This window comes from Hypanus sabinus, chromosome 22 (assembly GCF_030144855.1).
Source record: "Hypanus sabinus isolate sHypSab1 chromosome 22, sHypSab1.hap1, whole genome shotgun sequence".
Lineage (NCBI taxonomy): Eukaryota > Metazoa > Chordata > Chondrichthyes > Myliobatiformes > Dasyatidae > Hypanus > Hypanus sabinus.
Window position 1 is genome coordinate 68,007,569 of NC_082727.1, and position 27,115 is coordinate 68,034,683.

Below are 27,115 nucleotides of genomic sequence, written 5' to 3' on the forward strand. Positions count from 1 at the left end.
AAAGTTGTAGTCCTTATGGAACACCACTAGTCAATGGCAGTCAACCAGAAGAGGCCCCCTTTATTCCCACTCACTGCCTCCTGGCTGTCAACCATTCCGCTAGCTATGCCAGTATCTTTCTTGTAACACCACAGGATTTTATCTTGTTAAACAGCCTCATGTGTGGCACCTCATGAAATTTGAAAATCCAAGTAATTGACATCCACTTCCTCTTCTTTGTCCAACCTGCTTGTTATTTCCTTGAAGAACTCTAACAGATTTGCCAGGCAAGATTTCCCTTGACAGAAACCATACTAAGTATCCTAAAATCTCATCCTTAGTATAGACTCCCAACACTTTTCCAAGCACTGAAGTTTGGCTAACTGTCCTATAATTTCCCTTTTTTTGCCTTCCTCTCTTCTTAAAGAGTGGAATAGATATTACGGTCACTGCCTCCTAAGGGATAATTTATGTAAGCTCCCAGATAAGATATGGGTTATTAAACAACACCCAATGTATGATAGCCTTTCCCTTATTAGGCTCAAGCACAAGCTGCTCTAAAAAATTCATCTTGTAGGTATTCAACAAATTCTTTCTCTTACCATCTGACACTGACCTGATTTTCCCAATCCCCCTGCATTTTGACACCCCCAATTACAATTGTGAAGTTACCCTTCTTACATGTCTTTTCCAGTTCCCTTTGCCGTATCAACCCCACATCCCTCAGACTGTTAGGTGGTCTGTAACATATCCCCATTAATGTGGTCATACCTCCTTAATTTATCAGTTCCACCCATAACGCCTCATTAGGTGAGTTCTCCAGTCTGTCCTGAACGAGCACTGCCATGACATTTCCCTGACTAGTAATGTCACCCCTCCTCCTTTAATCCCTCCCACCCGACCATGTCTAAAACAACGGAAACTGAGCTTCCTGTCCTCCCCTTCCTGTAACCGTCACAATAAATGCTATAATATCATAATTCCTGGTGTTGATCCATGCCCTGAGCTCATCCACCTTTCTGGTATCTACATGGACCACAATCTCAAGCTGTAACCCTCCCACTTAAGAATGCTGAGGACTCGATCCAACATGTCCCACACTCTGGCACCCGGGAGGCAACATACCATCTAGGAATCTCATTCTTGCTGACAGAATCTTCCTTTCATTCCCCAATCACCACAGACCAAGCTTTTTCCCCACTGAGTCAGACTCAGTGCAGGAGACTGAACCACTGTGATTTTTCTTTGCTGGGTCATCCCTTGCCAACAGTATCCAAAGTGATGTATCTGTTGTAGAGATGGATGGCCCCAGGGTCTGTGTCCTGCACTTTGGGTGCAACTACCTCTCTGTATGTCTTATCTATCAGCCCCTGAGACTCCCAAATGATCCAGTGTTCATCAGTTCCAGTTCCAACCCCTTAATGCGTATTGTTAGAAGCTGCAGCTGGATACACTTCTCACAGTTGTAGTTGTCAGGGACACTGGAGGTCTCCCTGCTTTCCCACATCCCACAAGAGAAGCATTACACTACTGCCTGGCATCCAACACCTTTCTAACTGAGCAAATGTAAAGAGGGAGGAAAAAACTACCTATAATTTTTTTTTGGCCTTCTCTATCTGATGCCTCTCTTTACTGAAGAGCTAAAGCCTCAATACCTTCACCCTGAATCTGCCACTCCAATGATGGCTGCTGTGACAATGGCCAATCCGCTTGCCCCTGTCACCTAATGAGGCGTTATGGGTGGAACTGATAAATTAAGGAGGTATGACCACATTAATGGGGATATGTTACAGACCACCTAACAGTCTGAGGGATGTGGGGTTGAGACGGCAAAGGGAACTGGAAAAGACATGTAAGAAGGGTAACTTCACAATTGTAATTGGGGGTGTCAAAATGCAGGGGGATTGGGAAAATCAGGTCAGTGTCAGATGGTAACATGTTTGTGCCAATTACTGGCCGCTGCTTAAAGCACCAAAACTGCTGTGAATCACTGCTTTTTCTTCTTTGTAAAATTTATCCATAAGACCATAGATATAGGAGCAGAATTAGGCATATGACCAGTTGAGTCTGCTCTGCCATTTCCCTCTTGGCTCCATTCTCCTACCATATCCCCATAATTCTTCCTACCCTGACAAAACAAGAACTATCCACTGCACCTTAAATATACCCAAACACCTGGCCTCCACAGCTGCTTGTGGCAATGCATTCCAGAGATTCATCACTTGTGGCTAAAGAAATTCCTCCCACATCTCTATTCTAAATAGATGTCCCTCTATTGAGGCTGTTTGCTCTGCCTTAGACTCTCCCACCAGAGGAAACATCTCCATATCCACTCTATTGAGGCTTTTCAACATTTGATTGGTTTCAATGAGATTTCCTACCCCCCCACCCCCCATTCTTCTGAATTCCAGTGACTACAGGCCTAGCGCCATTAAATGCTGTTCATATGATAAGCCTTTTAATTCTGGAATAATTTTCGCCAGCTTTCTTTGAAACCTCTCCAATATCAGCATATCCTTTTTCAATAAGGGTCCCAAAAGTTCCTACATCTTACGGTCTTAAAATTGTACACAATGCTCCAAGTGAGGCCTCACCAGTGCTTTATAAAGTCTCAACATTACAACACTTTTATATTCTAGTCCTCTTGAAATGAATGTTAACCTTGCAGTTGCCTTCCTTATCACAGACTCAACCTGTAAATTAAACTTTAGGGGGAATCCTAAACAAGGACCCACAAGTCCCATTCCACCTGAGATTTTTATATTTTCTCTCCTTTTCAGTCCTATATAGAGTCATAGAGTACAGCACAGAAACCATTATGGCATATTTAGGCCTTTAAATAGTAGCAAAAATGTAGGGTTGAGATTGCAAAGGGCACTGGAAAAGGCATGTCGTGAAAATTTCACGATTGGAATGGGGGACTTCAATATGCAAGGGGATTGGGAAAATCAGGTTGGCGCCGGATCACAAGAGGGGGAATTTCCTGAATGCCTATGAGAAGACTTCCTAGAGCAGCTTATACTTGAGCCTTGTAGAGGAATGGTTACCTTAAATTGGGTGTTGTGTTATAACCCAGATCTTATTAGGGAGCTTAATGTAAAGGAACCCTTAGGAGGCAGTAAACATAATATATTGTATTCATACTACATTTTGAAGGCGAGAAACGTTGGTCACATTTTTCAGTATTGCGATGGAATAAAGGGAATTACAGAGGCATAGAGAGGAAGTTGTACAGGTGGGCTGCAGGAGGATACTGGTAGAGCAGAAGTGGCTGAAGTTTCTGGGAATAGTTCACAAGGTGCAGTATAAATATGACCCACAGAAGAAGTTGTTCTCAAATGATAGTGTAGGCAACCATGGCTGACAAGGGAAGTTGACTGCATAAAACCCAAGGAAAGGGCATATAAAGTAGCAGGGTTCTTTTCCTTTTCAAGGTTCTTTTGAAGATCCTGACCTGGAGTTGTACGTTGACAAATTCTTTGCGGGAATGGGATCCGCTCTCGTGGTTTCATGACTGGCCATTATTTGACATGCCAAGGATGCAGCCTAGGAAGTTAGCTTGCCTTTGGAGGGCTGGGATCTCGTGGCTCTGGGGATGGGCAGATCAGTCGGTGTCCTGGCAGGAAATCAGCGTATTGTGGGAGTCATTGGATCTCTGGCTGTGCACCTGGAGACCCAAGATCTTTGGACATAGAGCACAGAAAAAGCGACGCAACATACTTTTAACATCATAAACCAGTGAGTTGTTTGTTATATCTCCTCTCTTGCTGTGAAAAAGAGTCATTTCTTTCTTCCTTATTAGGGGGGAGGGGAGAGAGAGAGAGAGCGAGCGAGCCTGTGGTATGTTGAATACTGGGTGAATGAGTAGTCTTTGGGGTACTGCAGGTCTCTGGCAGATGGAGTTCAATCCAGGTAAGTGTGAGATGATTCATTTTGGTAGGTTAAATATGATGGTAGAATATAGTATTAATGGTAAGACTCTTGGCAGTGTGGAGAATCAGAGGGATCTTGGGGTCCGAGTCCTTAGAACACTCAAAGCTGCTGCGCAGGTTGACTCTGTGGTTAAGAAAACTTAAGGTGTATGGGCCTTCATCAATCATGGGGTTGAGTTTAGGAGCCAAGAGGTAATGATGCTGCTATACAGGACCCTGGTCAGACCCCACTTGGGAGGACTGTGCTCAGTTCTGGTTGCCTCACTAAATGAAGCATGTGGAAACCATAGAAAGGGTGCAGAGATTTACAAGGATGTTGCCTGGATTGGGGAACATGCTTTATGAGAATAAGTTGAGTGAACTTATTCTCCTTGGAGTGACGGAGGATGAGAGGTGACCTGATAGAGGTGTATAAAATGATGAGAGGCATTGATCTTGTGGATTGTCAGAGGCTTTTTCCCAGGGCTGAAATGGCTAGCATGAGAGGGCACAGTTTTAAGGTGCTTGAAGGTAGATACAGAGATGTCAAGGGTAAGTTTTTTTTATGCAGAGTGGTGAGTGTGTGGAATAGGCTGCCAGTAACAGTGGTGGAGGCAGATATGATAGGGTCTTTTAAGAGACTCCTGGACAGGTACATGGAGTTCAGAAAAATATTGGGCTATGTATAACCCTGAGTAATTTCTAAGGTAAGGACATGTTTGGCACAGCTTTGTGGGCCAAAGGGCCTGTAATCTGCAGTAAGTTTTCTATGTTTCTAAGTGTGTGTCTTTGCTGCACACTTGAATGCTTGGTGGTGGGAGCTGATGATTTTATTTTGCTGTTGGGGGGGGGGAGAGATTGTTGCTTTGCTACTGCTTACACGCGGAAGGGAGGGGAGCTGGGGTGGATTTTGGGGTTCTAACATTGACTTGTCATTCATTCTTTGGGGACACTCCTGCTTTCGTGGATTGTTGCGAAGAAAAAGCATTTCAGGATGTATATTGTATACATTTCTCTGACATTAAATGTACCTTTGAAACATTTGAAGAAAGTGGGAAGTTGGATGATTAGGAAGTTTTTAAAATCCAACAAAAGGCAAGTAAAAAAGTTATAAGAAGGGAAAAGGTGAAATGAGGGCAAACTAGTCAATAATATAAAGCAGGATACTGTAAGTTTTTCAGTGATTTAAAGAGTGAAAAGGAAGTGAGAGGTGATACTAGACAACTGGAAAATGATGCTGGTGAAGTAATAATGAGGGGCAAAGAAATGACAGATGAACCTAATGAGTACTTTGCATCAGCACATTGCTATCACAAAGGAAAAGGTGCTAGACAAACTCAAAGGCCTTTACGTGAATAAGACATCTGGACCAGATGGACTACATCTCAGAGTCCTGAGAGAGGTTGCTGAAGAGAAAACAGATGTATTGGTCATGATCTTTCAGGAATCACTTGATTCTGGCATGGTCCCAGAGAAGTGCAAAATTGCAAATGTCATTCCACTCTTTTAAGAAGGGAGGAAAGCAAAGGAAAGGAAATTATAGGACAGTTATCCTAACCTCAGTGGTTGGGAAAGTGTTAGATTTTATTATTAAGGATGAGATTTTGGGGTACTTGGAGACTAATGATAAAATAAGTCAAAGTCAGCATGATTTCTGAAAAGGGAAATCTTGCCTGTTGAGTCTGTTAAGAGTTCTTTGAGGAAATAACAAGCAGAGTGGATGAAGGAGAGGCAGTGGATGGCAATTACTTGGATTTTCAGAAGGCATTTGATAAGGTGCCACACATGAGGCTGTTTAACAAGATAACATCCTATGGTATGACAGGAAAGATACTGGCATGGATAAAGAAATGTCTGACAGGCAGGAGGAAGCACGTAGGAATAAAGGGAGCCTTTGGCTTCCATTGTCTAGTGATGTTCTTCAGGGGTCAGCATTGCTACAGTAACTTTTCACATTGTTTGTCAATGATTTAGATAACAGAATTGATGGCTTTGTGGATGATATGAAGATAAGTGGGTTAGGTATTGCTGAGGAAGCAATGTGATTGCAGCAAGACTAACAAATTAGAAACAATGGATAAAAGTGGCATAAGGAACACAGGGATGGGAAATGTATTTTAATGTAATCTTGTAAAAGGAACAATAGTGCTGACTAATATCTAAATGGGGAGAAAATTCAAATGAATATAAATGATACTGATATTGGAACAGAATTAGTCCTTTTGGCCCATAGAATCTGCTATGCCTTTTCAACTTTTTCCTCTGAGCCCCAGTCCCCAGCCTTCTCATCGTACCTGTTCATGTATAATCAACAGGCCTCCACTCAGAGTAGGAATCCTCCACTACCACTCTCTGGCTTCTTCCATTGAGCCAACGTCAAATCCAATTTACTACCTCTCCATGTATACCTAGCAACTGAATCTTTCTAACTAACCTCCCATGCAGGACCTTGTCAAAGGCCTTACTGAAGTCCGTGTATACAACATCCATTGCCTTCCCTTTATCCACTTTCCTGGTAACTTCCTCAAAAAACTAATAGATTGGTTAAACATGACCTACCACGCACAGAGCCATGTTGACTGTTTCTAATAAGTCCCTGTCTATCCAAATACTTGTAGATCCTATCTCTTAGTATTCCTTCCAATAATTTACCTACTACCGATGTCAAACTTACCGGTCTATAATTTCCCGGCTTACTTTTTCAGCCTTTTTTAAACAACGGAACTACATGAGCTATTGTCCATTCCCCCGGCACCTGACCCGTGGATATCAGCATTTTAAATATTTCTGCCACGGCCCCTGCAACTTCAACACTAGTCTCCCTCAAGGTCCGAGGAAATACCCTGTCAGGTCCTGGGGATTTATCTACTCTGATTTGCCTCAAGACAGCAAGCACCTCCTCCTCTTTAATCTGTATGTTCCATGACCTCCCTACTTGTTTGCCTTGTTTCCATAGACTCCATTCCAGTTTCCTTAGTAAATACAGATGCAAAAAAATCCATTTAATATCTCTCCCATTTCTTTTGGTTCCATACATAGCCAACCACTCGGATCTTCAAGAGGACCAATTTTATCCCTTACTATCCTTTTGCTCTTAACATACCTGTAGAAGCTCTTAGGATTATCCTTCACCCTGACTGCCAAAGCAACCTCATGTCTTCTTTTAGCCCTCTTGGGTTCTTTCCTAAGTATTTTCTTACTCTTTTTATACTCCTCAAGCATCTCATTTCCTCCCTGTTGCCTATACATGTTATACATCCCTCTCTTCTTCTTTATCAGAGTTCCAATATCCCTCGAGAACCAAGGTTCCTCATTCTTATTTGTTTTGCCTTTAACCCTGACCGGAACATACAAACTCTGCACTCTCAAAATTTCTCCTTTGAAGGCCTCCCACTTACCAATCACATCCTTGCTAGAGAACAACCTGTCCCAATCTAAGCTTTTTAGATTCTTTCTCATTTCTTCAAATTTGGCCTTTTTCCAGTTTAGAACTTCACCCCGAGGACCAGATCTATCTTTATCCATGATCAAGTTGAAACTAATAACGTTATGATCACTGGAACCAGTGTTCCCCTACACACACTTCTGTCACCTGCCCTAACTCATTTCCTAATAGGAGATCTAATATTGCACCCTCCCGAGTTGGTACATCTATATATTGATTTAGAAAACTTTCCTGAACACATTTCACAAACTCTAACCCATCTAGACCTTTAACAGTATGGGAGTCCCAATCAACGTGTGGAAGTCACGACCTTTTTGCAGAAAGGTAGACCATCACAATAATTTATAAAGCATAATTATGTGCAAAAAGGTCTGTTCTTTGGCTGTTGTGTATCAGAGAAAACAACCATTTGGATGAGAAGCGAAATGTTAAAACAAAATATTTAATTCACAGTTAAAACATTAGATTTCAATGTATTGCGTTCCTTATTTTAAACACTTAACCAGTAGGTAAAACATTTGCATTGATCAGGCTTCTGATCATGTTGGGTGCTAACATTGATGTTTAACAATGATACGCATAAAGCAACCCAGTAATCTGACTTTGTCCCTCTTTCACAGCCCTCTATTGTAATGAAGTTCATCTTCAGTTGTTGACAACTGAATTGAAGGTTCCAGTTTGCTCCTGTTTATCTGAAATAAAATCAAAACAAAACATATTTAGCTTGTAAAGTGCAATTCAATTATTTTGTTTTCTCTTTACTCCCTACTATGATTCCCTAGTCCCCATTCCACATCCTGATTTGGGACTGTACATGGTTTCAAGGGCATGGGTATCCATCTGCAACCTCTGGAACAGGGATTCCCAACCTTTTTTATGCCATGGACCTTTACCATTAACCAAGTAGTCTGTGGACCCCAGGTTGGGAACCCCTGCTCTTGGAAGCTTTTGTTAATGACTGCACCAAGATATGAACCGAGGAACTGAGACACTTATCAATCCTGTGACACCTGGTAGAGTGTCAACTATATTCACTTTCTTCCCTTTTCCACCAGGGTACTGACATCTGTGACAATTAGCTCAGTATCATTTGAAGTGCAATTCAAAATATGAACACAAGCAAACATCTGCAATCTAAATCTGCAAACATCCCTCTTCAAACTCAGATTCCTAAATATTTACATTAAATCCAGCTGTCCCACACAATGAGCCCAAACACTAAATGTTACTATATAATCTATCATCAGGGGGTTCTTAAAATGAGCCAAATCCACTGACTATTTCATCCTTCCTTTCATATTCTTATTAGGTTGCATCCTGTTTTCAACTGTGTATTCCTGTCCCTACCATGTTACGTTTTTGTGTTTATCAAATGCATAAAGTATGTTCACATTTTGTACCTCTATCAGTGCTCTTAACATTTACATTTCTCAGAGTTATTATACCTTAAAACAATCTTTCTCCAAAAACAGAAGAAATATTGGAAATAAGGAAGGTTGACAAGGGTAATTTTCAGCTTTCCCTCTCCTTCTTTCCTTACCCATGTTACAGGTTTATATCGCAAACATGAGGAAATCTGCAGACGCTGGAAATTGAAGCAACACACACAAAATGCTGGTGGAACACAGACGGCCAGGCAGCATCTATAGGAAGAAGCACTGCAGACGTTTCGGGCCGAGACCCTTCGTCAGGTCTTGGCCTGAAACGTCGACAGTCCTTCTTCCTATAGATGCTGCCTGGCCTGCTGCATTCCACCAGCATTTTGTGTGTGTTGCTACAGGTTTATATCAGTGGTTTTCAAGATTTTCTACCTGGGTCACTTTGTAGCTGCTGAAGTTTTCAACAGCATACTGCAAATCTTCCAAATATGCATATGGCCTGGGAATATCAGAACTAGATAAATTTAATATGCCATCATTGTCAAATATATACTTAAATTACAGCAAGTTATTATAGAAATATGAAGTGGAGAATGAATTTGAAGAATTTCTAGATGGGCCAAAATGCATTTTTCTGTGCTGTACTTTTCTATGACTCTAAATCACAGATCCTCGAGGAATCATTGTTGGAAACGATCTGTGAAAATCACAGGAAAATATTAATTCTAAAGGATCAATACAACTATTGGAAATACACAAGGTAGCAGGACATGTTGAGGGCATACTCTGTTGCTGCAGGAAGCATAGCAACAGTTGCAAGATGCCCCAAGCACATCTCGGACTGCATTGGTCAACGAAGGAAACAATACATTTCACTGAATGCTTTGATGTGTACGTGACAAATAATCTAATCTTTAAAAGGTCAAATACAAAGTATTAAATTCAGGACATACCTTCCCCATCTGAGGATACAAGCTGAAGGAAACAGGTATCATTAATCCTAGGATCAAGGAAGTCATTACAAGTCTAGAAGAAGCAAGAGCAATTGGAAATTTCCTTATGAAATTTGTCCTAGAGAGAATTGTGATAAAAATGTATTACCCAAAAATCAATTTATAAATTTACCCTGTCTACTACCCCTAGCTTGCCCTAACTAAGTTTCCTGACCAACGCTCTGTTATATAGTTCAGTGATTCCATTTATTTGGTCAGTTTTATCTGGCACTTAAGGCAGTTGAGACTTTAGACCTATTGATATTCTTTAGCAAAACCATGTCTCTGTCTCTTTCTATAGAGCTCTTTCCATTTATCCATGGTTTATCAATATCAAAGTCGAAAGTAAGTTTTTTCAAGTATGTTAAAAATAAAAGAGAATTGAGAGTAGATATAGGACCGTTACAAAATGAGGCAGGAGAAATAATAACGGGGGACAAGGAGATGACTGATGAACTAAATGAGTATTTTGCATCGGTCTTCACTGTAGAAGACATTAGCAGTATGCCTGGTGTTGTAGTGCGTGAAGGAAGAGAAGTGGGTGCAGTTACTGTTACAAGAGAAAAGGTGCTCAAAAAACTTAAAGACCTAAAGATTCATAAGTCACCCGGACCAGGGAACCCTAGCGTTCTGAAAGAGGTAGCGTTAGAGATTGTGGCATTAGAAATGATCTTTCAAAAATTATTGGACTCTGGCATGGTGCAGGAGGACTGGAAAATTGCAAACGTTACTTCACTCTTTAAAAAAGGAGAAAAGCAGCAGAAAGGAAATTACAGACCAATTAGCCTGACCTCAGCATTTGGGAAGATGTTAGAGTCAATTGTTAAGGATGAGGTGAAGGGAGTACTTGGTGACACCGGACAAGATAGTATAAAGTCAGCATTTTTTCTTTCAGGAAAAATCTTGCCTGATGAACCTGCTGGAATTCTTTGAGAAGATTACGAGTAGGATAGATAAAAGGGTTGTAGTAGTTCCAGGTCAGGTCAAGGCCTTGCCTTGCTACTGCTACCACATAGCCCAGTATTACCAGTCTTGGGTCGGGTTCTCGGCGACTCAACCGGCACACCCACGGGTGCACTACGGTTAACCAGGGAGGAGGGTGTGTAGGCACCCAGCAGGACTAAAAACCAAAACCTGTCAAAGGGCAGATGAACTCCTTGTGAGTCAACGGCCACCTACTGTCTGTGTGAGGAGTGGCGTGCCAGTCTTTCATTTCGTGCCTTGTAAGGCATATTGCCCGATGCCGGCCCCCTAGGCCTGAGTCGACGTCGTCATAGTAATAGTAGTAGTTGTGGTAGATGTTGTATATTTGGACTTTGAGAAGGCCTTTGGCAAGGTGCTACATGTGAGGCTGCTTACCAAGTTGAGAACTCATGGTATTACAGGAAAGATACTGACATGGTTAGAGCATTGGCTGTTTGGTAGGAGGCAGTGAGTGGGAATAAAAGGATCGTTGTCTGGTTGGCTGCCTGTGACTAGTGGTATTCCACAGGGATTGGTGTTGGGACCACTTCTTTTTATGCTGTATATCAAAGATTTAGATGATGGAATAGATGGCTTCTTGCCAAGTTTCTCATCCTATGTCTTACGGTATATGGTCTTATCGTCTGGAACTTGCCTTGTGACTCTGCCATTTTTATAGATACCATTTAAAATAAATATTTACTTATTCCATACGATCATAAGACACAGGAGCAGAATTAGGCCATTTGGCCCATCGAGTCTGCTCTGCCATTCAATCATGGCTGATCCATTTTTCCCCTCTTCAGCCCCACTCCCCAACCTTCTCGTAACCATTGATGCTGTGTCCAGTCAAGAACCAATCAAGCTCTGCCTTAAATAATCCCAATGACCTGACCTCCACAGCTGCCTGTAGTAATAAATTTCTCAGCATCTCTGTTTTAAATGGATGTCCCTCTACCTGAGGCTGTGCCCTCTTGTCTTAGACTCTCCCATCATGGGAAACATCCTTTCCACATCTACTCTGTCTAGGCCTTTAAACATTTGAAAGCTTTCAATCAGATCCTCCCCATCCTTCTAAATTCCAGCTAGTACAGTCCCAGAGCTATCAAACATTCCTCATATGATAACCCTCTCCTTCCTGGAATCATCCTTGTGAATATCCTCTGAACCCTCACATCTTAGACCAGGTACCCAAAACTGTTCACAATATTCAAGGAAAGGCCGTACCAGTGCCTTATAAAGCTTCAGCATCACATCCTTGCTCTTGTATTCCAGACCTCTTGAAATGAATGCTAACGTTGATTTGCCTTCCTCACCACCAAATCCACCTGCAAGTTAACCTTTAGGGTGTTCTGCACAAGGACTCCCAAGTCCATTTGCAACTCAGATTTTTCAATTTTCTCTCTGTTACGAAAATAGTCTGCACATATATTTCTACTACCAAAGTTCATGACCATGCATTTTCCAACATTGTATTTCATTTGCCACTTTCTTGCCCTTTCTCCTAACCTCACCAACTCCTGCAGCGTACTTGTTTCTTCAACACTATCTGCCACTCCACCAATATTCATGAGCAAACATAGCAAAAAAGACATCTATTTCATCATCTAAATCTTTGATATACAGCTTAAAAAATGTGGTCCCAACACTGAACCCTGCGGAACACCACTAGTCACTGGCAGCCAACCAGACAAGGATCCTTTTATTCCTACTCACTGCCTTCTTCCAATCAGCCAATGCTCTACCATGTTAGTAACTTTCTTGTAATACCATGGACTCTTAACTTAATAAGCAGCCTTGTGTGGCACCTTATCAAAGGTTTTCTGAAGTCCACTGACATACATGAAGACAATAGCTTGGTACATGGAAAAAATGGCTTACAAAGATGCAGTTACTGAGTGGCAATACACTTCAAATTGAAATTTTTACACTAGCAGCTGGCAGTAAAAATCCCCGCATTGGGAGTTCATCATCTCAACCACAGCTTCTTGGTAAATACTTTCAAGTACTTCCAAGATAGAAGTACTTTCACCAGCAAGGATGGAGAATTAACAAAGCAAGTCATCCCACTTCACTACAGTGGTGGGAGACTACGTGATCTTCCTGTTCTTTTGTCTGCTGCAGAACACCTAAAAAACTGTGAAGGCAGCACAAAATATTGAAAATAATATCAAATCGACCATTTGAATAGACATATTTGAATAGAGGAGGAGGTGTTGCATTGCTTGTCCGAGAAAATCTTATGGCGGTGCTTTGGAAGGATAGATTAGAGAGCTCCTCTAGGGAGGCTATTTGGGTGGAATTGAGGAATGGGAAAGGTGTAGTAACACTGATAGGAGTGTATTATAGGCCACCTAATGGGGAGCATGAGTTGGAAGAGCAAATGTGTAAGGAGATAGCAGATATTTGTAGTAAACACAAGGTGGTGATTGTGGGAGATTTAAATTTTCCACACGTAGATTGGGAAGCTCATTCTGTAAAAGGGTTGGATGGTTTAGAGTTTGTGAAATGTGTGCAGGATAGTTTTTTGCAACAATACATAGAAGTACCGACTAGAGATGGGGCAGTGTTGGATCTCCTGTTAGGGAATGTGATAGGTCAGCTGACAGATGTATGTGTTGAGGAGCACTTTGGGTCCAGTGATCACAATAGCATTAGCTTCAATATAATTATGGAGAAGGACAGGACTGGACCTAGAGTTGAGATTTTTGATTGGAGAAAGGCTAACTTTGAGGAGATGCGAAGGGATTTAGATAGAGTGGATTGGGTCAAGTTGTTTTATGGGAAGGATGTAATAGAGAAATGGAGGTCATTTAAGGGTGAAATTATGAGGGTACAGAATCTTTATGTTCCTGTTAGGTTGAAAGGAAAGGTTAAAGGTTTGAAAGCACCATGGTTTTCAAGGGATATTAGAAACTTGGTTCAGAAAAAGAGGGATGTCTACAATAGATATAGGCAGCATGGAGTAAAGGAATTGCTCGAGGAATATAAAGAATGTAAAAGGAATCTTAAGAAAGAGATTAGAAAAGCTAAAAGAAGATACGAGGTTGGTTTGGCAAATAAGGTGAAAGTAAATCCGAAAGGTTTCTACAGTTATATTAAAAGCAAGAGGATAGTGAGGGATAAAATTGGTCCCTTAGAGAATCAGGGTGGTCTGCTATGTGTGGAGCCGAGGGAGATGGGAGAGATTTTGAACGATTTCTTCTCTTCGGTATTCACTAAGGAGAAGGATATTGAATTGTGTAAGGTGTGGGAAACAAGTAAGGAAGTTATGGAACCTATGACAATTAAAGAGGTGGAAGTACTGGCGCTTTTAAGAAATTTAAAAGTGGATAAATCTCTGGGTCCTGACAGGATATTCCCCAGGACCTTGAAGGAAGTTTGTGTAGAGATAGCAGGAGCTCTGACGGAGATCTTTCAGATGTCATTAGAAACGGGGATTGTGCCTGAGGATTGGCGTATTGCTCATGTGGTTCCATCGTTTAAAAAGGGTTCTAGAAGTAAGCCTAGCAATTATAGACTTGTCATTTTGACATCAGTGGTGGGTAAATTAATGGAAAGTATTCTTAGAGATAGTATTTATAATTATCTGGATAGACAGGATCAGATTAGGAGTAGCCAGCATGGATTTGTGCGTGGAAGGTCATGTTTGACAAACCTTATTGAATTTTTTGAAGAAGTTACGAGGAATGTTGACAAGGGTTAGGCAGTGGATGTAGTCTATATGGACTTCAGCAAGGCCTTTGACAAAGTTCCACATGGAAGGTTAGTTAAGAAGGTTCAGTCGTTAGGTATTAATGCTGGAGTAATAAAATGGATTCAACAGTGGCTAGATGGGAAATGCCAGAGAGTAGTGGTGGATAATTGTTTATCGGGATGGAGGCCAGTGACTAGCGGGGTACCTCAGGGATCTGTTTTGGGCCCAATGTTGTTTGTAATATACATAAATGATCTGGATGATGGGGTGGTAATTTGGATTAGTAAGTATGCCGATGATACTAAGGTAGGAGGTGTTGTGGATAATGAGGTGGGTTTTCAAAGCTTGCAGGGAGATTTATGCCGGTTAGAAGAATGGGCTGAACGTTGGCAGATGGAGTTTAATGCTGAGAAGTGTGAGGTTCTACATTTTGGCAGGAATAATCCAAATAGAACATACAGGGTAAATGGTAGGGCATTGAGGAATGCAGAGGAACAGAGAGATCTAGGAATAACAGTGCATAGTTCCCTGAAGGTGGAGTCTCATGTAGATAGGGTGGTGAAGAAGGCTTTTGGAACGCTGGCCTTTAAAAATCAAAGCATTGAGTTCAGAAGTTGGAATGTAATGTTAAAATTGTACAAGGCATTGGTAAGGCCAAATTTAGAATATTGTGTGCAGTTCTGGTCACCAAATTATAGGAAAGATATCAATAAATTAGAGAGAGTGCAGAGACGATTTACTAGGATGTTACCTGGGTTTCAGCACTTAAGTTACAGAGAAAGGTTGAACAAGTTAGGTCTCTATTCATTGGAGCGTAGAAGGTTGAGGGGGGATTTGATCGAGGTATTTAAAATTTTGAGAAGGATAGATAGAGTTGATGTGAATAGGCTGTTCCCATTGAGAGTAGGGAAGATTCAAACGAGAGGACATGATTTGAGAGTTAGGGGGCAGAAGTTTAAGGGAAACACGAGGGGGTATTTCTTTACTCAGAGAGTGATAGCTGTGTGGAATGAGCTTCCTGTAGAAGTAGTAGAGGCCAGTTCAGTTGTGTCATTTAAGGTAAAATTGGATAGGTATATGGACAGGAAAGGAGTGGAGGGTTATGGGGTGAGTGCGGGTAGGTGGGACTAGGTGAGATTAAGAGTTTGGCACGGACTAGGAGGGCCGAGATGGTCTTTTTCCGTGCTGTGATTGTTATATGGTTATATTGCCCAATTTTACCAAAACCAACTGTCATTTGACTGTAAGGGGAAGAATGCAAGAAAACACATTAAACTGCAACACAAAAATAATGAAAGAAGTATTCCATACCTTTGCAAATAGCTAACAATCATGTTTGGTACAGCAACTGTCGTTCCAATTAATACGGCTCTGGAAACTGCTGTGTCTTTTACTGCCTAGAGGGAAAAATAAACCTTGAAAACTCTTGTAGTCTATTAAAGGTTCATGATCACTTTACTCTTTGTAATGTTCAGACACAGCAATATCTACAGTTTTGTGACTTTTGACTATCTCTGGTTTATTTCCTTTCTGTAATCTAGGGGAGCTAAGAACTACAGTCTAGACATAGTAAAACAGAATGGGTAGGTCATATTACTCAAGCTTCCTCTGAATTTCAGTAAGATAGGTCATTGGTCTCAGCTCCCATTTCACTGCCTATTCCCATTCCTTCAATTCTTTGGAGATGAAAGTCCTCTCTTTGCAACTGCAGCTCGTCATTAAGACCATACAACATAGGAGCAGACCAGGTTATTCAACCCATTGAGTCTGCTCCACCATTCCATCATGGCTGATCCCAGATCCCACTCTACCCCATGCCCTGACCAATCAGGAAATGATCAACTTCCACCTTAAATATACACAGGGAATTGGCCTCCATCACAGTCTGTAGCAGAGCATTTAATAGATTTACTACTCTCAGGCAAAAAAAATTCCTTCTTACCTCTTTTCTAAAGAGGCACTCCTCAATTTTGAGGCTGTGCCCTCTAGTTCTGGATACCCCACCACAGGGAACATCCTCTCCTCATCCACCTTATCTAGTCCTTTCAACATTCAATAGGTTTCAATGAGATCCCACTACATTCTTCTGAATTCCTTTAAGTACAGGCCCACAGCTGCCAAACGCTCCTCATATGTTAACCCCTTCATTCCTGGAATAATCATCAGGAACCTCCTCTGGACTCTCTCCAATGACAACACATCCTTTTTGAGATATGGAGCCCAAAACTGTTGACAATACTCTAAGTGGAGCCTGACCAGTGTCTTATAAAGGCTGAACATTATCTCCTTGCTTTTATATTCTATTCCCCTTGAAATAAATGCCAACATTGCATTTGCTTTCTTTACGACACGTTCTTAACCTGTAAATTAACCTTCTGGGAGTCTTGCACAAGGCCTCCAAAGACCCTCTGCACCTCTGATTTTTGAACCTTTCCCATATTTAGATAGTTATCCACACTATTGTTCCTTTTACCAAAATGCATTGTCATACATTTCCCAACACTGTATTCCAGTTTGTCTAAGTCCTGCTGCAATAGCATTGTTTTCTCAGCACTACCTACCCCTCCACCTATCTTCATTGCATCTGCAAACTTTGCCACAAAGCCATCAATTCCATTATCTAATTCACTGACAAGCAATGTGAAAAGCAGCAATCCCAATACTGACACTGAGGAACACCTTTATTCCCACTCGCTGCCTCCTACCTGTCAGTCATTCCTCTATCCATGCCATTATCTTTCCTGTAATGACATTGGATTTTATCTTGTTAAGCAACCTCATGTGTGGCATCTTATACAAACAGACAGACAGACAGACATACTTTATTGATCCCGAGGGAAATTGGGTTTCGTTACAGTCGCACCAACCAAGAATAGTGTAGAAATATAGCAATATAAAACCATAAATAATTAAATAATAATAAGTAAATAATGCCAAGTGGAGATTAGCCGACGACCAGCATATTGGCTCAGGGTGTCTGACACTCCGAGGGAGGAGTTGTAAAGTTTGATGGCCACAGGCAGGAATGACTTCCTATGATGCTCAGTGTTGCATCTCGGTGGAATGAGTCTCCGGCTGAATGTACTCTTGTGCCTAACCAGTACATTATGGAGTGGATGGAAGACATTGTCCAAGATGGCATACAAACGCCTTCTGAAAATACAAGTAAATGACATCCATTGCCTCTCCTTTGCCCAACCTGTTTGTTACTTACTCGAAGAACTCTAACAGATTTATCAGGCAAGAGTTCCCTTTGCAGAAACCGTGCTGATATATGACTTATCATTAGTCTCCAAGTACCTGAAACCTCATCCTTAATAACAGACTCCCAACACTTTCCTAACCACTGAGATTAGGGTAACTGGCCTATAATTTCCTTTCTTTTGCCTTCTTCCCTTCTTAAAGAGTGCAATCTTCCAGTCCTCTGGGACCATGCCAGAATCAAGGGATTCTTGAGAGACCATGACCAATGCATCCATTATATCTTCAGCAACCTTTCTCAAGACTCTGGGATGTAATCCACCTGGACCAGGTGACTTATTCACCTTAAGACCTTCCAGTTTGCCAAGCACTTTTTTCCTTTGTAATAGCAATGACACTCACAGACCTCTGGCACACTGCTAGTGTCTTCCACAGTGAAGACTGCTGAAAAGTACCCATTCAGTTCATCTGCCATTTCTTTGTCCCCATTACTACCTCACCAGCATCATTTCCAGTGGTCCACTATTAACTCTCACCTCGCTTTTACACTTTATACCACTGAAAAAAATTCTGGTATCCTGCTTTATATTATTGTCTAGTCTGCTCTCATATTTCATCTTTTCCTTTCTTATAGCTTTTTAGTTGCTTTTTGTTGGATTTTAAAAGCTTCCTAATTATCCAACTTCCCACTCATTTTTGCAATCTTATATGCCCTGTCCTCTTCTTTTATGCAGTCCTTAACTTCCTTTGTCAGCTATGGTTGCCTACCCCTGCCATTTGAGAACTTCTTCCTATGTGAGATGTATCTATCCAGAGCCTTGTGAACTATTCCTAGAAACTTCAGCCATCTCTGCTTTGCCATCATCGCCACCAGTATCCTCCTCCAATCCACCTGGGAAAGCTCCTCTCTCATGCTTCTGAAATTCCCTTTATTCTACTGTGATACTGATACATGCAACTTATGCTTCTTCCTCTCACAATGTAGTATGAATTCAATCATATTATGATCACTGCTTCCTAAGGGTTCCTTTATATTAAGCTCCCTAATAAGACTGGGTTATTACACAACACACAGTTTAAGATCCCCTTTCCCTGAGCAGGCTCAAGCACAAGAAAAAGCCATCCAAAAAGCCATCTCATAGACATTCAACAAATTCCCTTTCTACATTTACCTTTATTACATGCTTTTTCCAGCTTCCTTTGCACCCAATTGTGGCCGTTTTTCAGCCATAACTCAGTGATGCCCACAACATCACAGACCAATCTCTAATTGTGCCATGAATTCATCCACCTTATATCAAATGCTACACGCACTTAAATACACAGCCTTCAGTCCTGCATTCTTTGCCTTTTGAATTGTGCCTCTACGGTACAAATTAACTCTTCACTCTGTTGGCATTTTACCTCATCGTCAGCTTGTCCTTCCTTACATTCATGTTACACCTATCATCTGCTTGTAAACCTGCTGGCTCATCCTCAGCTCTATCATCCTGGTTTCTATGCCCATGCCATATCAGTTTAAACCACTCCCCAACAGTTCTAGTAAATCTACCCACAAGAATATTGGTCCCCCTCGGATTCAAGCGCAACCCGTCCCTTCTGTACAGGTCCTGCCTACTCCAGAAGAGGTCCCAATTATCCAAAATCCCTGCCCCCTGTTCTAATTCTTCAGCCACATCTTTATCTACTGCCTCATTCTATTCCTATCCTCACTGTCACATGGCACAGGTAGCAATCCCAAGATTAGTACCTTTGAGACCCTGCTTCTCAGCTTCCTTCCTGTATTCTTTTTTCAGGACCACCTATCTTTTTCTTCCTATGTCGTTGCTACCAATATGTACTTGGACTTCTGGCTGCTCACCCTCCCTTTTCAAGATATTGTAGACGCGTCCAAAACATCTCAGACCCTGGCACTTGGGAGGTAATTCTACTGGTTCACAACTCTATGAGAAGAAATTGCTCTTCATCTCCTGTTCTCAGATGGAAAATTTATCCATGTCCCTAAATTTATGCTCCACCAATGGAAATGTTCTATCAAGGTCCTCAGAATCTTACCGTCTTCATTAAGTTTGCCTCTTATGTTTCTCAACTCTAGAAGTGATCAGCCAGTTTACCCAATCCATCTCACAAAAGAATCAATCAGGTGTTATTGACCTAATATGGATTTGGGAACTTGAAATTTGTTCTTTCTGATTTTTGTAACAATGTGACACTGAAGAATTCAAATGGCTGAAGTTTGCATGCAAAAAGGCAGAGCTTAGGAGGGTTAATGGCGACTCCTTTGCTTGCATCTTTGGAAACAGCTCTATTTCCATCTTTAATATCTCTATTTTTCCCTTTCAGTGAGTGACCTGGAGTTACATGCTGACTACGGTTCTTTGCAGAAGTGTGACTCGCTCTTGGGACTGGCTGTTGTTTGGCACACCAAAGGCTCGGCTTAAGAGTCTGGCTTGGATTCGGAAGCCTAGGATTTCGGGGCTCTGGAGATGGACGGATCAAGGGTCAATGTCACGACAGGAGACCTGTGTGTCGTTGGGCGAGTCGGAATATCTACGGTTGTGTGCCTGGAGACCTGGGATCTTTGTAATCTTCAGGCACAGAGCTCGAAAAAAGCAACGCAATGGACTTTTAACATTGTAAGCTAGTGAGTTGTCTGTTATGTCTGCTTGCTCGCTGGGAAATTGGAGACACCTCTTTCTCCCTTATTAGGGAGAGAGTGAACCTGCAGTATGTCGAATACCAGGTGAAACGTGAAGTCTTTGGGGTAACTGCAAGTCTGTTTCTTTGCTATTGCATTGCTCACGCTTAAGTGCTTCATGGAGGGTGCTGATGCCGATCCTTTTTTTTAGCCGGTGGGGGGAGGGGGGACTGTTGCTCGCTGCCGTTTATATGCAGGAGCGGGGAACTGGGGGTGACTTTGGGATTCTAACATTTAGCTGTTGTTCATTTTTTGGGGCACTACTCTGTTTTTGTGGATGGTTGTGAAGAAAAAGCATTTCAGGATGTATATTGTATACATTTCTCTGACATTAAATTATATCTTTGAACCTTGAGATGTTTTTCACCTGTCAACTCAATGGCATATTTTCCTGTTTCAAACTGAGTGCAATTCTACCACATACTTTGACAAGTACTGAACTCACATACTTAATCTGTTAGTTAGACCAGAATGACAATCTTTAAGCTCTTACCTTAGTTCCAGCTGCTTGGGAGACTCCTACAACATTGCCATTTTTATCCGTCAGTTCAATGCCTTTCTCAAATTCGGATCCTCTAACTACAGCCACATTGACAGCACTTGCAATTGCTGTTAGGAAAGATAGCGCTAACATTAAAACTGGCCCTGAACAAGTATGAGAATCTAAAGGTGACACATTTTACCTCATTCCATCAATCTTAAGTCTAAAATCTTACAAGAATGATAGACAACAATAACAAATAGCTAATCAAGTTTGGGTACTTCCCTGGGAATAAAATCATATATACGATTATATTGACTTTTCCTGCTTTCTAGTGATGACTCAAAAGGTTAAAGAGCAGAAAAATCGATCTCCAGCTAACAAACTCATTCCCCACCTGATTCCCTGAAATAAGATATTAGGCAAGTTAACTACCGTACTGTGCAAAAATCTTAGGCACATATATATACACAGTGTTCTGCAGAAGTCTACACACACACACACACACACACACACACTATATATATATATTTTTTTATTGCCAGGACGCCTAAGACTTGCACAGTACTGAAGTAATTTTTTTCTCTTCGGCAGTTTGAACAGGACACGACTGCGCAAGTGCATGGAGGTCGGCCAGTGAGAACAGTGGGAAGAGCTTAAAAGGAAGACAGATTTACAGAGCAGGCATTGGAGGAGAGGGCAACAGAGTAGTGGGAGACAGAGTAGGAAGGCTATGGCTCAATGAGCTTCGGCTATAAATGGTCGAGGCCAGATAGATTATCTGTTTAAAATAAAGACAGAGTATGTTTGTGAGGCCAATTTTCTGTGCTCAGTGTCAGTTGTGGTAAGTCCCAGAGCCTCCCAACCTCCTGGACGACCACATCTGCCCCAGGTGCATCGAGCCGCTGCTCCTTAGAGATCGCATTAAGCAACCAGAGCTGCAGCCTTCGTCTGATCAGGGAGAGTGAGGAGGTGATAGGGAGGAGCTATAGGCAGGTAGTCACCCTGGGACCACAGGAGACAGAAAAGTGGGTAACAGTCAGGAGAGGGAAGGGCAAGAAGCAGGAACTAGAGAGTACCCCAGTGGCTGTCCCCCTTAACAATATGTGTTCCTGCTTGAGTACTGTTGAGGGGGGGGAATGGCCTACCTGGGGGAAGCAACAGTGGTCACATCTGTGGCACAGAGTCTGGCCCTGTGGCTCAGGTGGGTATGGAAAGGAAGAGGTTGGCAGCAGTGATAGGGGACTCTATAGTTAGGGGTCAAATAGGCAAACTCAGATAGCAATTTGCCTCCCAGGTGCCAGGGTCCGGGATGTTTCTGATCGCATCCACGGTATCTTGAAGCGGGAAGGAGAACAGCCAGAGGTCGTGGTACATATTGGTACCAACAACATAGGTAGGAAAAGGGAGGAGGTCCTGAAAACAGACTACAGGGAGTTAGGAAAGAAGTTGAGAAGCAGGACCTGCAAGCCAGTTAACTTAGGATTACTGCCTGTGCCACATGAATGAGGTGGAGAATAAATGTGTGGCTGAGGGATTGGAGCAGGGGGCAGAGATTCAGATTTCTGGATCATTGGGACCTCTTCTGGGGCAGGTGAATCCCAATATCCTGGCATGAGGTTTGAAAAGGCTATTGGGGAAAGATTAAACTAGAATTGCTGGGGGGGGGGGGGGAGAGGAATTGGACTGAAGTGGCGGAGGAAAGGAAAGTTGGCTCACAAGTAGAGAAAGTTTGGAGTAGGTGCGAAAGGGAGGATAGGCAGGTGATAGAGAAGGGACGCATTCAGTCCGATGGTTTGAGATGTGTCTATTTTAATGCGAGGAGTATCATGAATAAAGCAGATGCGCTTAGAGTGTGAATCAGCACTTGGACCTATGATGTTGTGGTCATTACAGAGACTTGGATAGTGCAGGGGCAGGAATGGCTACATCAAGTGCCAGGCTTTAGATGTTTCAGAAAGCATAGGGAAGGAGGCAAAAGAGGTGGGGGCATGGCACTGTTGATCAGAGATAGTGTCACGGCTGCAGAATAGGGAGAAGTCATGGAGGGATTGTCTACAGAGTCTCTGTGGGTGGAAGTTAAGAATAGGAAGGGGTCAATAACTCTACTGGGTCTTTTTTATAGACCACCCAACAGTAACAGGAACATCGAGGAGCAGATAGGGAGACAGATTCTGGAAAGGTGTAATAATAACAGGGTTGTTGTGTTGGGAGATTTTAATTTCCCAAATATTGATTGGCATCTCCCTTAGAATGAGGGGTTTAGATGAGGTGGAGTTTGTTAGGTGTGTTCAGGAAGGTTTCTTGACACAATATGTAGATAAGCCTACAAGAGGAGTGGCTGTACTTGATTTGGTATTGGGAAATTAACCTGGTCAGGTGTCAGGTCTCTCAGTTGGACAGCATTTTGGAGATAGTCATCACAATTCTATCTCCTTTACTATAGCATTGGAGAGGGAAAGGAACATAAAAGTTAGGGAAACATTTAATTGGAGTAAGGGGAACTATGAGGGCATCAGGCAGGAACTTGGAAGCATAAATTGGAAACAGATGTTCTCAGGGAAATGTACCGAAGAAATGTGGCAAATGTTCAGGGGATATTTGCTTGGGGTTCTGAGTAAGTACATTCCAATGAGTCATGGAAAAGATGGTAGGGTACAAGATTTGTGGTGCACAAAGGCTGTTGTAAATCTAGTCAAGAAGAAAAGAAGAGCTTACGAAAGATTCAAAAAACTAGGTAATGATAAAGATCTAGAATATTATAAGGTTAGCAGGAAGGAGCTTAAGAATGATATTAGGAGAGCCAGAAGGGGTCATGAGAAGGCCTTGCACAGGATTAAGGAAAACCCCATGGCATTCTACAAGTCTGTGAAGAGCAAGAGGATAAGACGTGAAAGAATAGTGTAAGAATCAGGTGTGACAATGGAAAAGCATGTATGGATCCGGAGGAAATAGCAGAAGTACAGGTGTCCCCTGTTATTCGAACGTTCGCTTTATGTCAACTCGCTGTTACGAAAGACCTATATTAGTTACCTGTATTCACTAACAGAAGGTGTTTTCACTGTTATGAAAAAAGGCAGTGTGCACTGAGCAGCCAAGCTCCTCCCCCGGAACTGCATTCTAGCCAGCATTACTTAAACATGTGCCTGCGAGCATCTGTGCTTTATGTCAATTTATTTTGTGCATCCGTTAGCAAGATGAGTTCTAAGGTATCAGAAAAGTCTAAAAGAGCGCGTAAGGGTGTTACACTTAACGTAAAACTAGACATAATTAAGCGTTTCGATCATGGTGAACAAAGTAAGGACATAGTAAGTTTGGCTAAGGGTTTGTGGAAGTTGACGAAGATGATGTTGAAGAGATTTTGACATCCCATGACCAAGAATTGAGAGATGAAGAGCTGATGAAGAGGAAAGGATAACAATTGAAACCGAACACAGTAGCGAATGGCCCAAAAGTGAAGTTGTCCAGGAACTGAACGGGAAGCAATTGTATGAGATTTTTGCTGCGATTGACAACGCTACAATGATTGCAGGAAAGTGTGACTTTGATTTTGAAAGGGTACGTAGGTTTAGGGCATATTTGCAGGATGGTTTGAGTGCTTACAAAGAACTGTATGATAGAAAAATGCGCGAGGCTAAGCAGTCAAGCATACTGTCGTTTTTTCAAGCCTTTCACATCAGCCACAGCAGACGACGAAACTCGACCTCCGACATCGAGGCAGGCAGACGTAGATGAAGATGATCTGCCTGCCTTGATGGAAACAGACAATGATGAGATGACACCCCAGTGTCCCACCACCCCAACCTCTGATGACTCAGCCTTACACACCATCATCATTGTGCTCACTGTCTTCCTGATTCCGTTAAGTGAAAATACACTGGGCATACATTATTTCTACTTGAAATAGGCTGTGTATTTTTATGTGTTACTTGGTAGCTTCATGGCTTAAAGGCTGCTGGAAAGAGTGCTTCTGCCAGGAGTGCTTGCGCTGTGTGTTTTTACCGTGAGTGCTGCCAACAGCACTTGCGTGAGATTTTCGCTGCAGTGGTAAGTGCTGCAATAATTGTAGAAAAGTATTCCTACATTATATAGGCTGAGTATTTATCAGATCATTCCTGCTTTTACTATACGTTACTGTTATTTTAGGTTTTATGTGTTATTTGGCATGATTTGGTAGGTTATTTTTTGGGGTCTGCGAACGCTCAAAAATTTTTCCCACATAAATAAATGGTAATTGCTTCTTCACTTTACGACGTTCTGGCTTACGAACCGTTTCATCGGAATGCTGTACCTTCGAATAGTGGGGGGAACCTGTACTTAATGAATACTTTGCTTCAGTATTCACTGCGGAAAAGGATCTTGGTGATTGTAAAGATGACTTGCAGAGGACCGAAAAGCTTGAGAATGTAGATATTAAGAAAGAGGATGTGCTGGAACTTTTGGAAAGTATCAAGTTGGATAAGTCACCGGAACCGGTTGGGATGTACCCCAGGCTACTGTGGGAAGTGAGGGAGGAGAATGCTGAGCTTCTGGCAATGATCCTTGCATCATCAATGAGGATGGCTGAGGTTCCAGAGGATTGGAGGGTTGCAGATGTTGTTCCCTCATTCAAGAAAGGGAGAAGGGATATCCCAGGAAATTATAGTGCAGGTCGGTGGGACTAGGTGAGAGTAAGCGTTCGCTACAGACTAGAAGGGCCAAGATGGCCCATTTCCGTGCTGTAATTGTTATATGGTTATAGGCCAGTGAGTCTTACTTCAGTGGTTGGTAAGGTGATGGAGAAGATCCTAAGAGGCAGGATTTATGAACATTTGGAGAGGCATAATATGATTAGGAACAGTCAGCGTGGCTTTGTCAAAGGCAGGTCATGCCTTACGAGCCTAACTGAATTTTTTGAGGATGTGACTAAGCACATTGATGAAGGTGGAGCCACAGATGTAGTGTATATGGATTTCAGCAAGGCATTTGGAAAGGCACCCCATGCAAGACTTATTGAGAAAGTAAGGAGGCATGAGATCCAAGGGGACATTGCTTTGTGGAACCAGAACTGGCTTGCCCACAGAAGGCAAAGAGTGGTTGTAGACGGGTCATATTCTGCATGGAGGCCAGTGACCAGTGGTGTGCCTCAGAGATCTGTTCTGGGACCCTTACTGTTTGTGATTTTTACAAATGATCTGGATGAGGAAGTGGAGGGATGGGTTAGTAAATTTGTTGATGACACAAAGGTTGGGTGTGTTATGGATGGCTGTCAGAGGTTATAGCGGGACATTGATAGGATGCAAAACTGGGCTGAGAAGTTGTAGATGGAGTTCCACCCAGATAAGTGTGAGGTAGTTCATTTTGGTGGGTCAAATATGATGGCAGAATATAGTATTAATGGCAAGACTCTTGGCAGTGTGGAGGATCACAGGGACCTTGGGGTCCAAGTCCATAGGACACTCAAAGCTGCTGCATTGACTTTGTGGTTAAGAAGGCATACGGTGCATTGGCCTTCATCAATCGTGGAATTGAATTTAGGAGCTGAGAGGTAATGTTGCAGCTATACAGGACCCTGGTCAGACCCCACTTGGAGTACTGTGCTCAGTTCTGGTTGCCTTTCATCATCTTATACACCTCTATCAGGTCATCACTCATCCTCCATTGCTCCAAGGGAAAAAGGCCAAGTTCACTCAACTTATTCTCATAAGGCATGCTCCCCAATCTCAGCAACAAAGAAAATAGGTGCAGGAGTAGGCCATTCGACCCTTCGAGCCTGCACTGCCATTCAGTATGATCATGACTGATCATCCAACTCAGAATCCTGTACCTGCTTTCTCTCCATACCCCCTGATCCCTTTAGCCACAGGGGCCATATCTAACTCCCTCTTAAATATAGCCAATGAACTGGCCTCAACTGTTTCCTGTGGCAGAGAATTCCACAGATTCACCACTCTATGTGAAGAAGTTTTTCCTCATCTCGGTCCTAAAAGGCTTCCCCCTTATCCTTACACTGTGACCCCTTGTTCTGGACTTCCCCAATATCGGAAACAATCTTCCTACATCTAGCCTGTCCAATCCCTTTAGAATTTTAAACGGTTCAATAAGATCCCCCCTCAGTCTTCTAAATTCCAGTGAATATAAGCCTAGTCGATCCAGTCTTTCTTCATATGAAAGTCCTGCCATCCCAGGAATCAATCTGGTGAACCTTCTTTGTACTCCCTCTATGGCAAGAATGTCTTTCCTCAGATTAGGGGACCAAAACTGCACACAAAACTCTAGGTGCGGTCTCACCAAGGCCTTGTACAACTGCAGTAGAACCTCCCTGCTCCTGTACTCAAATTTTTTTGCTATGAATGCCAAAATACCATTTGCCTTTTTCACTGCCTGCTG

General features: G+C 42.3%; 1 protein-coding gene across 7 annotated transcripts in view; it reads right to left on the reverse strand.

Annotated features, from left to right (window-relative positions):
• Positions 1-7,758: 7,758 nt before the first annotated feature.
• Positions 7,759-27,115, reverse strand: part of sfxn4 (sideroflexin 4) — a 122,856-nt gene continuing 103,499 nt past the window's right edge. For 6 of the 7 annotated variants that reach the window (XM_059947975.1, XM_059947977.1, XM_059947973.1 and 3 more), the window contains 4 exons: positions 20,759-20,874; positions 15,678-15,763; positions 9,668-9,785; positions 7,759-8,027 (listed from right to left, as the gene is read on the reverse strand). In XM_059947975.1, the coding sequence (XP_059803958.1) occupies positions 7,950-8,027; positions 9,668-9,785; positions 15,678-15,763; positions 20,759-20,874 (398 nt within the window). In that variant the 3' untranslated portion in view covers positions 7,759-7,949. The remainder of the gene's footprint in view (positions 8,028-9,667; positions 9,786-15,677; positions 15,764-20,758; positions 20,875-27,115) is intronic. The other variant, XM_059947974.1, reaches the window with a different exon arrangement.